The 14,882-nt window shown below is 33.8% G+C and overlaps 2 protein-coding genes across 2 annotated transcripts in view; one reads left to right on the top strand and one right to left on the bottom strand.

Moving 5' to 3' along the window:
- The first annotated feature begins 3,777 nt into the window (after positions 1–3,777).
- The window catches only part of LOC133191244 (lipoxygenase homology domain-containing protein 1-like), a 38,977-nt gene continuing 27,872 nt past the window's right edge, over positions 3,778–14,882 (top strand). Inside the window, exons 1-11 of the mRNA XM_061326998.1 lie at positions 3,778–3,912; positions 4,561–4,701; positions 5,457–5,599; positions 5,877–6,005; positions 6,133–6,306; positions 6,849–7,014; positions 7,446–7,690; positions 8,125–8,260; positions 8,482–8,626; positions 8,818–8,920; positions 14,641–14,773. Coding sequence (XP_061182982.1) covers positions 3,813–3,912; positions 4,561–4,701; positions 5,457–5,599; positions 5,877–6,005; positions 6,133–6,306; positions 6,849–7,014; positions 7,446–7,690; positions 8,125–8,260; positions 8,482–8,626; positions 8,818–8,920; positions 14,641–14,773 — 1,615 coding nt within the window. The 5' untranslated portion in view covers positions 3,778–3,812. The remainder of the gene's footprint in view (positions 3,913–4,560; positions 4,702–5,456; positions 5,600–5,876; positions 6,006–6,132; positions 6,307–6,848; positions 7,015–7,445; positions 7,691–8,124; positions 8,261–8,481; positions 8,627–8,817; positions 8,921–14,640; positions 14,774–14,882) is intronic.
- On the bottom strand, positions 9,205–12,561 carry LOC133191245 (GRIP and coiled-coil domain-containing protein 2-like). The gene is made up of 2 exons (XM_061326999.1): positions 10,079–12,561; positions 9,205–9,588 (listed from the first exon to the last, which is right to left on the bottom strand). Exons 1-2 carry the CDS (start codon positions 12,111–12,113, stop codon positions 9,488–9,490), a joined length of 2,136 nt encoding a protein of 711 aa, XP_061182983.1. The 5' UTR covers positions 12,114–12,561; the 3' UTR covers positions 9,205–9,487.

Here is a 14,882-nt window from a genome sequence, read left to right as displayed (position 1 = left end):
GGAGGAAGATTTGTAAATAAACTTTGATCACCCATATTGTGCCCCCTCTCTTCCCCCAGGGTCATGATTTAATTCATTTTGAACGATCTTAAATCAACGTACACCATGTCAGAATTTAAGCTTGCACATAACTTTCATTTTTTCTTCCATGGAACTGGTTGTTGAGTTAAATAAGATAGAATGTTCTATCGTTAAAATGATATTGTCCTACGGACCCGGTGAGGGCTTGTCCCGAGACACAGTTAGATTATTCTAACTAGTTGTTGAGAAGAAGATTTTTTTATGACGCCATGCAATTTTCACTATTTTGTTAATCTTCTCCCCTTTGAACAGGGAGATGCTCTTCATTCGAACAAATTAGAAGTAAATTGAGATTTGAACAAACTGGAATGATATTCAGTGCAAAATGTGTGCATAAAATTGGCCCAATGGTTCTGGAGAAGAAAATGAAAATGTGAAAAGTTTACAACGACAGACAACGGTCAAAATTCGAGCAGAAGAGCTCACTTGAACCTTCGGCTCAGGTGAGCTAAAAAGGGAAGGACAAAGTTACCTCGAAGAAGTTGGTGTACGACCTATTTCTCAGGTGGTTTGCTCTACTGCGCATGCTCCGATATGTTTGGCAACGATGAAAACAAGTGTAAACTCATTTTCTGAGTGTTTTAATTATTGATTGCACGTGCCGATTAAGATGATATTTGATACTTAGACAATTAATTGACATGACAATGCTCATTATTACTAGTTAATTTATTTTTATGTAAAATTTATATGTTGACAAACTTATGTGAAAAGTTAATTTTACCATCGGATGCAAACAAATTCGGCACGGTAGCGCAAACATTATTGGAAAGGTAAGTATACCTTCATTTAGAACATGATGCATTAATTTCAAACTGATTTGTATTTCAATTACGTAAAATACACCCCAACGTATTTTGCTGTTTTTGTTAATTTTCAAAATATATATGTATTTTTATAAGATTCATGTATACAGTGCTTTAACTGTTTAAATTCTAACAAGCTTTTTAAAAGATAGGTGAGTTAGAACTGTGCTTACTCATTATAAAACAAAGAAATAGATTTCTGAACAATTGCTTCATTTTGTTGAAAGGATTAATTATAGAACTGTAGAAAGATCGTACGCACTGCGCTGGGTTGGGGGAGTGGTCTCAATTCAGAATGGTAAAACTCAAGTGGGGTTCACATCAGCAATGGCATCACTGTGTTTTAAGTAGTCTGATTCACTGTAATTTCAATATTGAGGAGGACAATACAATAATTTTAAGAAATCTGTAGAGCCAACAAGCACCTAGTTGTTTGAAATATATCCCCGTGTGGTATTGTTTTCTAGCAGTTGCATCTTCATGTGCCTTTCCACGAAGGAAAATACATCACTGGATGCTTATTAATAAATAAGTTTTGTACAAAATGGAGTCACTTTCCATGTATTAAAGTATTGTTGTTAGTATATTTTAGGTTATATATCGTAAGTTTTATTCAATGACATTTATATATAAGCTCCAGAATATAGATAAAAGGTCCACCTACGTTTAGTTCAATGTTTTTGAAAAGATGGTTGTCATGGAAGTTTGATGTACTGGAAAGACCCAAGAAGGTAGTTAAGAAAAGCTAGATTTTTTATTATCAATTTTAGAAATAACTGATCTCTGATTAGTTTTAAGTCTTAACTAAATTAGCTTAATAGGGCCTAAGTTACAGGTAATTTTTGTACAACTTAGATGACAAAAAAGGAAACTTCAAATATATATTTCCAGATGATACCAGGTAACACAAAATTGACATGGTATCTTTTACCAGAATGCCCTACCATGAATTCGAGCGTGTATAATTCAGTAAAGAAAAAAAAAGAAAAAAAGTAGTTGCTTGTACTCATATATCTTAACAGAGAGAAATAATAATAATACCCGTGTCTTTGATGATATGCAGTGAGCCAAGAAACTCCAGATTATTAATATTTTTTAGCTTACCTCAACGAAGTTGGGGGAGCTTATGTAATACCGTCGGCGTCCCAGGTTAAGGTTTTTGGAGCAGTTTTCTTTTCAAGTACTTCTATGGCCTATATTAGTCAGAGATGCATGGAGGATGCTTCTAGTGTGTTTTATTGTACCAGTCAAGGTTTCAGATGCTGCAATTTCAGCTAAAGAATGACCAGGTTAATGTTTTTGGAGCAGGTTAAAGTTTTTGGAGCAGGTTAAAATTTTTGGAGCAGGTCTCATTTCCAAGTAACTATAAGCCCTATATTGACCAAACTTGCATGGATGATACATCTAAGGATGCACACTACCGAACTTGCTTCAGATGCTGGATCTGACCTACATTTTCCAGATGAGTGACCAGGTTAAGGTTTTTGGAGCAGATCTCATTTCCAAGTAACTATAAGCCCTATATTGACCAAACTTGCAAGTATGATACATCTAAGGATGCACACTACTGGACTTGCTTCGGATGCTGAATCTGACCTATATTTTATGGATGAGTGACCAGGTTAAAGTTTTTGGAGCAGATGTCATTTCCAAGTATCTATAAACCCTATATTGACCAAACTTGCAAGGATGATACATCTAAGGATGTACACTACTGGACTTGCTTTGGATGCTGGATCTGACCTATATTTTCCGGATGAGTAACCAGGTTAAAGTTTTTGCAGCAGATCTCATTTCCAAGTAACTATAAGGCCTATCTGAACCAAACTTGCATGGATGATGCATCAAGGGACGAACAATCTCAAAACTTGCTTTGGATGCTGGATTTGACTTACATTTTCTGGTTGAGTGACTAGTTTTAAGTTTTCAGATAAGTCTATTCCCAAGTAACTGCAAGCCCTATCAGACCAAAATTGCATAAATGTTGCATCTAGGGATGAACACTCCTAGATTATTAGTTTAGTGTGGGACTTTGCCTTACTTAAAGACAACATTCGTTGAGGTGAGCTCTGTAATCTCTGATTACCTATGTTTTAAGTTAAACAAGGAACAAACAGGTCATCTCATAGACATTTATTAATGAGACATTAGCTTACCCTTTTCAGGCTGTTATTTTCCTCCTTTTGGCCACATGGTGGATTTTCTGTTTCTGATTTTGATGTCATGTGTAATTGTGGATTCAAAATATGCATTTTAATGGGTATTCACAATATTACTTTTAATTTCAATATATGACTAAATTTAATTAAAAGATTATGATAAAAGATAGAAAAAAATCATTTTTTTTAATGCTTTTTTTTTTTTTTTTTTTTTTTGAAAAATTTTATTTTTTGAAAAAAAAAAAAAACAAACAAAACACAAAAAAAACCCTCATGTTAAAATATCTTAACTTCAGATATGTCAGAGATGGCTTTAGTGTACATCTTAAGATATATTTTAGAGTGGCCATAAGATATATCTGAGTACATCTCATTAAGAGGGATCTTATATGATGTACCATACCTATACTTAAGGTCTTAATTTAGATATGACATACAGGTGATGGAAAAAAATCAATATTTAACACAGATTTGCATCAGTGAACATAAAAGTTAAATTGCATTATTTTTTTGTAATACCCATTTAGAGATGGATTGTATGGGCAGTTTATATCCTGGAGTATTTACTGTTGCATACTGGAATCATTGTCAGAGTTTTGTTAGTTTAAACATTTACTGTAATCCAATGAATAATTTATGATTATAGGAATTCATACCTTGACTCAAGTTGATTGACTTAGGTAAACATATGTGCAATTTATTTTCTAGCTGGAAAGTGAATTAGACAAAAATGCAGCAACCCTTTACAAATTCTGAAGCTGTGAGAATGTGCATGGCCGGCTCTGATGCCCCATTGAGCAGTCACATCAGATATGGACCTAAACCTCCTTATGCAGTGGGAAAACCCAGGGAAAGGCCTTATTCAGGTAACAGAGCTTTATTTTAGAGGAAGCTATTGGTTATAGTAATAGATTTCTGGATTCTAGCCTTTAGGGGAAAAGGCTAATAATACTTAAATGATTTGAATCACAGCCAAAAACACAATAATTTTCTTGATTACTCCCAGCAGAGTAGAATAGGTTGATTGAATTCCAGAACATGCATGTCTTAGTGTCTTTTCTTTTCGGGTTATCAGAAAAGAATTGTATAATTCATTGGAATCAGAAACAAACTGTTGAATTTCTTGTTTATCAGGATGTATAGAAAAGCAGGATTCAAACCTTCCCTCCCCCCACTCCCCACACCCCCCACCTTCTTACCAGGTAATTCTGTTGAATTTTTTGTTTATCAGGATATATAGAAAAGCAGGATTCAACCCCTCCCTCTCCCCATGCCCCCAATTCCCCTTAATGCAGTTGATTTTGCTTACATTAAATGCATGGATACATGTACATATAATAAAAGTAGCTATCAATAATCACAAATTTAAATATGTACATACATGTCTTTTGGTTATATGCAATAGTTACAATTTGAAATTGTTATTTTTTTTTTTACTTTGAAATATATGTATTAGCAAGTACATGTACTTTTCTTTTGCAGCAGTAAATTATATTGCATTCTTTTATTTTCAGCTCCAACAAGGCGCATTACAAATGGTAATTTTTCTGATCCATGGAGGGGGCCAAGTTATCAAGAACCACGAGTGACCATGCCCAGAAGTTATCACAAAGTAACCATTAGACCAACTGAAGACAGACAAACACCCTACTTGTGTAAGTTTGTGTGGAGTAATATCCAGGTCATTTCAAATTATACCTGCTTTTATTTGTCTTATAAGGCCTCTCACACCAGTTCCTGTGATTGGGGCCAGGGCCATACAAACTAGGAAAAGTATAGTGACCTTTTTGGGAATTTGGGGAAATCATTTTACATTAAAATCTTTAACATTTGTTTTCTGGTGTTTCTTATTGCCTAAATTTCTCTTTTTTAAATACAGAAGAATATGAATAGCAAGTTTAGTTAAATCCAACTGTATGTTCTTTAATTTTTGGGAAAAAATGACTATTGGGAAAATTAACATGTTCAATTGGCTAAAAAGGTACTTTTTTGAATTGGGAATGCATGGAGCCTTTGAATGGCCCCAATTATAGACAATTGAGAGCCCTGTCTTTATAAGAGGTGAGATAAAATGTACATTTGTAGGTGATGTAGGTAATTCTGCTAATTGAGTCCACTGACAATCCATAGAAAAATAAAAAACAATAGTTTGGTGAAAAAAGCAAACATTTTGGGACAAAGAAATATTAGTTATTTCACATACACGGATGTTTCATTAAATGTGGTTTGTAGTACATAATGTACTGGATATTTGTTGTTTCTACCCCCTTGAAATTGACCTGTTTGAAACTCCCTGTTACGTATATAAAAATGACTATTCATATACACTTCATTTGTTATGCTTTCTTTTATATTTTCACATATATTTTTTTCTTACTGTAATTATTAAATTTGTACTTTTATTCTGCAGCAAAAAGACTAGAATCGGTCTACAGTCATAACCATGACATCAGGTCCAGTATGCCCCTCCCCCCGTATCACTCCATGAATGACCCTCACCTTTACGAGTACTTTGAAAGAAGATTTGGACAGATACAAATGATTCATAGAAGGGTTAGTGCTCACGTTTTAAAAATCCATCAGAAAATGTTTTTCGTTAAAAAAAAAATGTATTATATTAGATGAAGTCATGTGCAGGTTAGATGTTTAAAATTTTTGAGAATTATTGCTTACAACTAACCTGAAATAAGTGGTATTAATAGAACAGTGTATGGGAAACTTTGGAAAATACATGTATATTACTGATAAAATACATGTTTATTACTGATAAAATATTTATATATTACTGATAAAATACATGTATATTACTGATAAAATATTATATTTACAGAAACGCCCACACTCAGCACATTCTAGTGCTTCCTCAACAATTAGAAGTAAGAAGAAACACGAGGATGATGTACTGTATAAAGTAGCCGTTATAACCGCAGATAAACACAATGCTGGCACAGATGCTAAGGTCTCAATCTTACATACATATTGCTTGGAAACAATTTATTAAAGATTTGATATTGTTTTTATGCTATTATGCTAGTAAGGAAACAGACACTTTTTGGGAATGAAACCAAAATGTGTTTTTATTTTAGGTTTTCCTGACAGTGAAGGGTCTAAGAGGTAAAATTCCAAAAACCAGACTAACTAAAAAAGCTGGATCAGTCAAAAAGAATAGCAAAGTAGCCTTCCGATTTGCCAAAGGCAGCACTCATCTGTTTAAGATCCGTGGTCCTGAAATTGGAGACATCAAATCAATAGTTATTGAGGTAATGTTTAGCACTTAGTCTAATATACACTGATTTTTAAAAAAGAATTAATTCTTAAGTTCTAAATTCAGTTGATGGTGTATGCTAAATAAATATCCAATTTAAAGATGGAAAGTCTTAGATACTTGTAAATAATACCAGAAAATTATTTATTAGGACTGGGTGAGTGGTAGATATTGTACCTGTTCTTTAAATAATATTTTTAGCATGTTCAAAATTTAGCTGAAATAGATCATGGATTATTAAATGTACATGCATAAGCATAATCAAGATTTCTGTGTATTTATATGAAATTATATTTTTTCAAAATTCATGTATTAGCAGAGTATTGTGTCTCTAAGGCACCAAACTTTGAATCCTGTTAAAAAATTAACATACATTATATTTCTTCAAATATCCTTTAGAGACTATCAGAAAGAAAACCATGCAAGTATAGAAACATGTAGGCATGTAAGAAATTTGATGAAACAGGGATATATAGGATATAGAAAGTACCTAAAAATTCCATTGATAGAGTCTTGCATATTCATTTCGTGTTGTAGACTGATGGCATACAGAAAGAGCAAGCGTGGTTCCTACAGGAAGTAGAAATCACCAATGTTAAGAGGAAGAAAAGCTGGACATTCGTCTGTAATAATTGGCTGTCTTTGCATCATGTGGACCAGCAGACTTCAAGGGAGTTATTCCCAAATATATCTTCTAAAACAGGTCAATATTGTGTTTTAAAGGGAGATGACTCTTATGACATCTCTAGTTGACATAGCTGACTTATTTGCTTTTTTGTTTGCTTATAAAAGAAACATTCATAAAAATGAATTTTCATGGGCAAAAAATGAAGAATTTTTAATTTTGCCATATATTTTTGAAAATAAAGGAAGTAAATTTGTATAGATGCTGATTTTAAAAGTGTAAAAACCTTTCATTTTGATGTTGAGATCTCATTTGATACAATGCTGATATGAATGATCAGAAACAAATACATATATCTGTTCATAAAAACTGAATAATCACATAATTAACATATTATAATAATTGCTAAGGCATTATATGTTGTCTTGTGGCATGTATGATATAAACATAGATAAAACATTGGTAAATCAAAAGAAATCCCCTTAACTAGATATTGTTCTAAATTTCAGACTATGAGATTGTAACAGTGACAGGAGATAAGAATGGAGCAGCAACAAGTGCCAATGTGTATATCACCATTGAAGGTCGTTCAGGGGTCACTCCCAAAATTCACCTCAAAGATTTCACTAGGACCAACTTTAGGCAAAATTCCAGTGACACTTTTAAAGTTAGAGCTAACTGTGTGGGCCCTATGAAGAAAATAAAAATTGAGCATGACAACACAGGACTGGGGCCTGGCTGGTACTTAGAGAGGGTGAGTTGTCAGTTTTATTCATTGAGACATATACATGTACTGTAAACAAGGTAATGTTCACACTGTCCTATTCTGATCCTCTCGGAAACAATTGTGTTAAAAGAGAGATAACTCTGCCCAATTATGAATCTGTCCACTGACAATGAGGACGAAATGGGCGAACGTTTTGCTGTATATAGTAAAGTTAAAGAAGGTTGTTTTAAATATATCCTTTTGTGAAAGGAGAGTACAGAGTACAGTATAACTTTTTAATTCTATGAACTTTGAATTTTTTTTTGTTGAAATTTTATTGATAACTGGTAATTCCTTTTTTGTATACTAAAGTTTGAGTAAGAATATTTATGGCTGGGTATTAGACATGAACAATTTAAGAAGGTGGTAAAATATTTGTTAAAGTGTGACCAGATTAACAGACATGCCTTTTTGTTCCCTAGGTTGTGATAACAGATTTAAACCATACCAAATGGAAGTATTACTTCCCTTGTGGTATGTGGCTGGCCAGAGATGAGGGGGATGGAGCCATTTCTAGATACCTCATTGGTAGCAAGGATCCATTTGCTATCAGAAAAGGTACATAGATTCCTAGGCAAATGTAATCTCTTGATAGTATGTAAAAGGACTGTTATTTCTCAAGATTTGTGACTAGTTTTTGAAAAGAGGGTGAATTCTGGATAATCTTTTAAAGTTTATACATTTAAGCCAATTTCTTTTATTTATATTTTTTCTTTGGTCCATTTCAAATATGAAAGATTTTTAGCAAATATTTTAAAGACCTTTTTTTTCATTCACAGACAGCAAATACAAAGTAACGGTGTACACTGGTGATAAGAAGGGGGCGGGTACTGACGCCAATGTCATCATCAATATTTTTGGAGAAAATGGGGAGTCAGGAGAGGTCAAACTGGACAATTCCAAAAACAATTTTGAAAGAAACTGGTGAGTTTTTGACTTACTGTCAGAGGTGAAATTTGCAACATTATGATTGTCTTTATTGCACAATTTTAGCAGAGTTATCGAGTTTTAATGTTTTTTTTTTTTTAAATTTCTTTGCTTCCCTCTGTCTTTCTATCTGTATTTGGTCATTGCTATATTTAGTAGAAAATCATTATTATTTTTTTCTTCTGCAGCAAAGATGAGTTTACAGTGAAGTGTCCATGTTTAGGTCGTATTACAAGGATACGTATCGGACACGACAACACAGGCTTTGGTCCTGGCTGGTACTTGGATAAGGTTAGTAAAAGGCTGGATAGTATTGGATAGGGATAATACACAACAGTCAGTGTCATTCCATAATAGAGGAGACCTTTAGTATGCAGTTGTTATTTTATGAAGTGGGTAATCCTTGAATTGTATCCCATCACTCACCACCAGTTTCAGTGTATTTGGAATAGTGCTGATATAAATTTGCGACATCGTAGGAGAGAAGGGGTAGGAATAAATCTCTGTATTATAAGTGTATTATAAGTGTACATATAAATCTTTTGCAGATATACTCCACAAATTTAGTTTTATTAAAAAAAGTAAGAAATATACACAAACACAGAATACTGTATTTCAAGAAAAGCAACAAAAAAATACTGGTTAACATCAAAAAATTATACATTTATAACGATTACAAAAATGCACCAACATTCATCATATGTCTGAAACATTTGTATCAATGATGCATTTCACAGAAATATTTTTTCACAATCTTGCTTGAAATGAAAAATATGATCCACTCTATTTGCCTGGCAGAATTCACCACCCAGTATTGCATTGTTTAAAAACTTGGGAATTGTAAAGTTTTCAGAACAACTAAGGTATTGATATTCCACACTCGTAGTAGGCAGAAGTGGGCTGCAGAGTTGAAATCTTCCCAAACTGTGGCACCTCATTCCAGTGCTCTCTCATGTATCCTAATAAAAAAAACAAACAAGGATATATTAAACTTAATTTCCAGTAATTTTTTTTTGGATTTGTCAGATTTTCATGTGCAAAATTAAAGTAGAATGAATTTTTTTAATGTTTTAAAAACAGTTGGTTAATTAAGCAGTACATTTTTAAGGATGACAGTTCCATGGAAGTTATTCTGAATTAATTCTTAAATTGAGCTCTTAACATTTCTCATCTGTTTGATGTCATGTAATCTTCAAACTACATGTTCTAGTTGTGTGTTATATCAATCTAGTAAAAGTAATGCTAGTATTGTAAAAATTAAACAGTTGGCAGTTATATGCATGGATTGTTGATTCTGACTACAGGCCTTTGGATTGCTTAAATTCGACTTTAAAAAATTGGGGTGTATAAAAAAAAAAAAATTTTTAACACCTTACTTTTTTAAAGTGATCTAAGGGCCTGTGATTCTGACTAATGGGAGATAAATCATGGTGTGTTTTCTCTGCTTACCATCAATTGTGAAGAAGGCTAATTTCTTGTCCACCTTGTATGTTGTGTTGCTGTCTGGTATGGTGGCCCCCACAAATTGACAGTGATCCTCGCCTCGTCCAGCTTTGTCACCGATGTCATAGAATTCCCCACCCTTACTGGGCCCCAGGAATATCTTGTACCTAGTGTTTGTACACAACTGCACCCCAACAAACTTGACCACGGAAGACCCAAAGAAACTTTTTCTGATGTATTTTTTGCCTCCACCACAGTCATTTCGAATTGGTGAATGAGAACTGAAGTTGTATGGAACCCACTGGTTTTCACTCATGACTTCAGCTGTAAATTCAGAGAAAATCTTCTGTATGTCCTTAAGTTTATTCTCAAATGTGTTGACTTTATCAGTAGTGGTATTGAGAATCATGTCCTGATTTCCTAATGAGACTTTAAGTAGGTCAATTCCACCGATTTCATACTCTACAGCTTGTAATTCTCTCTTCAAATTCTGAATTTCATTTTGGGCGTTTCTAAAGTTTTCGGTGAACCCAGATTTGAATTTATCAATGCCTTGTTCCATGAATAACTGGGAATCGGCAACTCCTTGAATTTCCTCTTCTAAGTACCGTAGCCTCTCTTTCAGCACGACACTGTCATCATCGTTACAAATCTTTAATTTGAGACTCAGTTCTGCCACCTTTTGTTGAAGTTGGCCGAGCTCTGTTTGACTCTGATTCTGGTATTTGGCCAGAGATTCTGGGAAGATGTTTACAAGTCTGGATGTTGTGTTCAGCCTTTTGCTCTGAGAATAGATTTTATTTTCTATCTGCAAGATTTCACTTTGGAGTTTTTGAGAAAATGCTTTTTGTAAAGACAACATTTTCAAATCAAATTTTGAATTCACATGATTTGCTGTTATTTGAGGCAGATCACTAACTGATTGTTCAACTTTGTTTTCAAGGATATTAAATTCTTGCCTGATGTCTGAAATATTTTTCTCCATGATCCATTGTTGAATTTGATAATTTTCTTGGAAATTTGAAACTTTTTCTTCTAAAGAGTTTGTCTTGCCAAATAAAATATCACTTACATTTTGGTATTTGTTATCAACATCATTGATCTTCAGATTCATCTCTTTTGAAATTTCTGTTTTAACTATTGATAACAATCTTATCACATTTTTTGCATTCATAACTGGGGATACATTTGAAGAATTTCCAACTTCAGTTTCAGAGTCATTATTATATATGGTTTTTGCTGGTTTATTCAAGTTAAAGCTAACATTTTTCACTGTTCGAGCCAGCATGTCTATAGCATTTGTACTCCAAGAAGATTTAGATGAGGTCTCAGGCATTTTTGTTGGTTTTGTTACAATCATGAATTCATTTATGAAATCCTCCTCTTTTGTATCATTTTTTGCCTCATCATCTTCAATTTCACTGGATGATTCAACTATCTCCAAAGGACTTACAGTATTAGCTTTGATTTGTACCTTTAAACTTTGAATAAGTTTGTTCATAAAATTGACTCCTAATTTGTTGTCTGGAGTTAAAATTGCAGGAACTAAATTGTCCACCAGATTTCTCATCCAATCATCTTTAAAACTTTCCAACTCGTTCATTACGAGGGGACGGACGGGATCCAGCAGGGAATCAAGAGAATTGGAACGCTGAGGGATAACTGTTTGTCCCCCTGCTGTCTGTGGCAGTTTGGATTCTAGATCTAGAATTTTGTCCTCAAGCTTTTTGACATATGTTGCTGACTGTGCCAAATTGAATTCTAATCTTTCCATTGTTTCTTGATTCCTGGTCTGATGAGAAACAATTCGAGGCATTCGAACTTCCAACCCTTCCACTGCAGTGTACAACCGCTGAAGTTTAGCTTCTAAAGCTTGCATCTTTCTGAGAGTTCCCTCATCTTGATTACAGCTACTTTTGATACTGTCCCTGGGTATAGTCAAACTGACCACACAATCTTCACCAATAGTATTTGTTATTGACCATATCTGCTTTGTTCCCACAGATAGAGCAAACCACAGGATTACTAATATATGATGCATTTCATGAGAGATTTTTGTTAAAATTTCAATCCATGAATTGAATTATGTGTGAAATCCAATTAATGAAAGAAATCAGAGCAAGAATATTCAACAGAATAATTAAATCATTCAGGCAACACTGACTGTTTTCCAATTTGAAATGAATTTTCCACAGAATCTAAAATTCACTTCCACTGTAGTATGTCCTACAAATGAAATCGCATGAAAGAGAAATTGTTTATATTCTGATTCCAGCATGCAACTTTCACAAAGTGGAAGCAAAATTGCGAAATAGTTTTTTTATTCTAGCATATGTGCAGGTGAATGACACACTTGATTGATGACCAGTAGTTGTAGTTTCCTCCCCATCTTACGGGGGAGGCATTTCGCCATCAGAAAGAAGCATTGCATTGCCCATGTAAACACACTTGTTATCAGTAATGAAAGGAACATTCTCTCTTGATTCCTGCTATGCTTATTTTGTGAGAGTAAGAAAAAAAATCATGGTGTGAATTGCTATATAAAACAACAGGTTTTGATAAATATCTGAGATTTTTACATTTATTTACTACTTTCAATTTTCCATATCTCAAAAGTATATTACTTTTAGGTTTTCTTAATGAAGTGTGCATGCAGACTTAACATGATTGTGTCTTATTTTTAAATGGTCAAGGTTTAGAAGTGCAGAAGCAAATGGAGAGAATTCTCTGCCCTGGCCCTTGACACATCTTGGGGGCATAAATATTCATTAAGTACTACACACATCATAACACATTACGTATTAATTCATATACTTTCAATTAAAAGTAATTTTATCATTATTTTTAATTTCAATTACATATATAGCCGTAATTTAAAAAAAAAGTGATGAAATTGAATAATATTTGTAAAGACTGAAATTATTTTGATGACATAATTAAGAATTAAGTAAAATTATTCACAAATGTGTAATGGATAAAAATTAATGTAAGGCCCAAATTGATTAAATGTTGCAGAACCATTTCCCGGCACAGAAAAACTTCGCAGATTTGTAATTACTTAATCTTTGCTCCCATGCATCTTTGTGGCTACAGAAAATTGCTTAAAATTTAGATAAAGCTAGTAAAAAAATTATTCTTAAGTGGATTTACATAAACAGTTTAACGGTATGTTGAAGGCTGTCTGTGTCTGCCCCTGTTTGTCATCACCAGTCTCTGATTCAGAGGGTTGATTGGTATTCCACTGTTTTCTATAGTTTTATCTTATTGAGGTTTTATATGTACAGATTAGTACATCTCAGATGCACTACACGTTCTTTATTAACACAGTACAGTGCATGGATCACTAACTTCAATCCTTAATCATAAGATTTAATTCTGACTGGATGACCCTAACTCCCATTATGAATAAGCTGCTGAAACTTCAAGGATGGTTTAGAGTTGTATATACACACTTATATACATATATAAATTGTTAACATAACTTTTTTAAGGGCTGGTATATACAATGTAATGTTTAATATATTCTTACCACCAGAAATTTAAAAAAATGAAAGACAATCAGACTGAGTGCATACTTTTCTTTTAATTGTGTTCAGTGTTCAAATTCTAACTATAGATATATATCTAAATTATAATACCTCACTCTGAATTAGTAATTACTATGTTTTATATCTTTCTCTAACAAAGTCTGTAAGTACTTTTCTAATCATGTCAAAAACAACAAAGAAGAATAATGGAGAGACATCAGAGGACCATACCTGGCTCTAAGGTTGCTTATGACCAGAGAGTATGATATGACCCTGAACCAGTCATTTGCCAAGGTCAATACCTGGCTCTAAGGTTGCCTATGACCAGAGAGTATGATATGATCCTGAACCAGTCATTTGCAAAGGTCAGTACCTGGCTCTAAGGTTGCCTATGACCAGAGAGTATGATATGACTCTGAACCAGTCATTTGTCAAGGTTAATATCTGGATCTAAGGTTGCCTATGACCAGAGAGTATGATATGACCCTGAACCAGTCATTTGCCAAGGTCAATACCTGGCTTTAAGGTTGCCTATGACCAGAGAGTATGATATGACCCTGAACCAAGGTCAATACCTTGCTCTAAGGTTACTTATGACCGGAGAGTATGATGTGACCCTGAACCAGTCATTTGCCAAGGTCAGTGCCTGGTCCTAAGGTTGCCTATGACCAGAGAGTATGATATGACCCTGAACCAGTCATTTGCCAAGGTCAATATCAGGGTTCAGAAGTGTAATAATTTTTCTGGGTCTGAACTTTGAAACACAGAGACATTAATTGTTGAATCAAGGACATACTTTAAACAAGGCTAGGATTACATACCGGTAGTTTAGAAGCATGAAGTTCTTGTTGATTCCATACCTTTATGGATAGAACATTATAAAAATCACAATTAAGGTAAAACTCTGAAGGTTAATTAACAATGAGTTGTGAAGGAGGGAGTGGAGTGGAGTCATGTTAAAACAAATTAAGATTGAAAATATAGTCCAGGTTCAACTGCTGTGAGTTGAATTTGTAACTTTTAGATCTTGTCTATTTTTAGGTGATTGTGGATGACTGCGACAACATGATTGTGTATGAATTCCCCTGCGGCCGATGGTTTGCTGATGATGAAGATGATGGTGCTTTATTCCGAGACCTCATTCCAGGAGTTGGAGCCACAAGCTCTTATGGGGGTCAGTGTAGATGAAATTTCTAAAGAAATTTTTTTAAAAGCAATGTACATGTAAATTTCTGAAAATTGTTAGAATTTAGTTGATGGGAGTTCATCTGTAATTGAAAGTC

The sequence above is a fragment of the Saccostrea echinata genome, unplaced genomic scaffold (genome assembly GCF_033153115.1).
Source record: "Saccostrea echinata isolate AGI-Se365-2 ecotype Australia unplaced genomic scaffold, CSIRO_AGI_Sech_v1 ptg000023l, whole genome shotgun sequence".
NCBI lineage: Eukaryota > Metazoa > Mollusca > Bivalvia > Ostreida > Ostreidae > Saccostrea > Saccostrea echinata.
The sequence above is the reverse complement of the archived record's forward strand: the minus strand, read 5'-3'. Positions and strand labels throughout refer to the sequence as shown.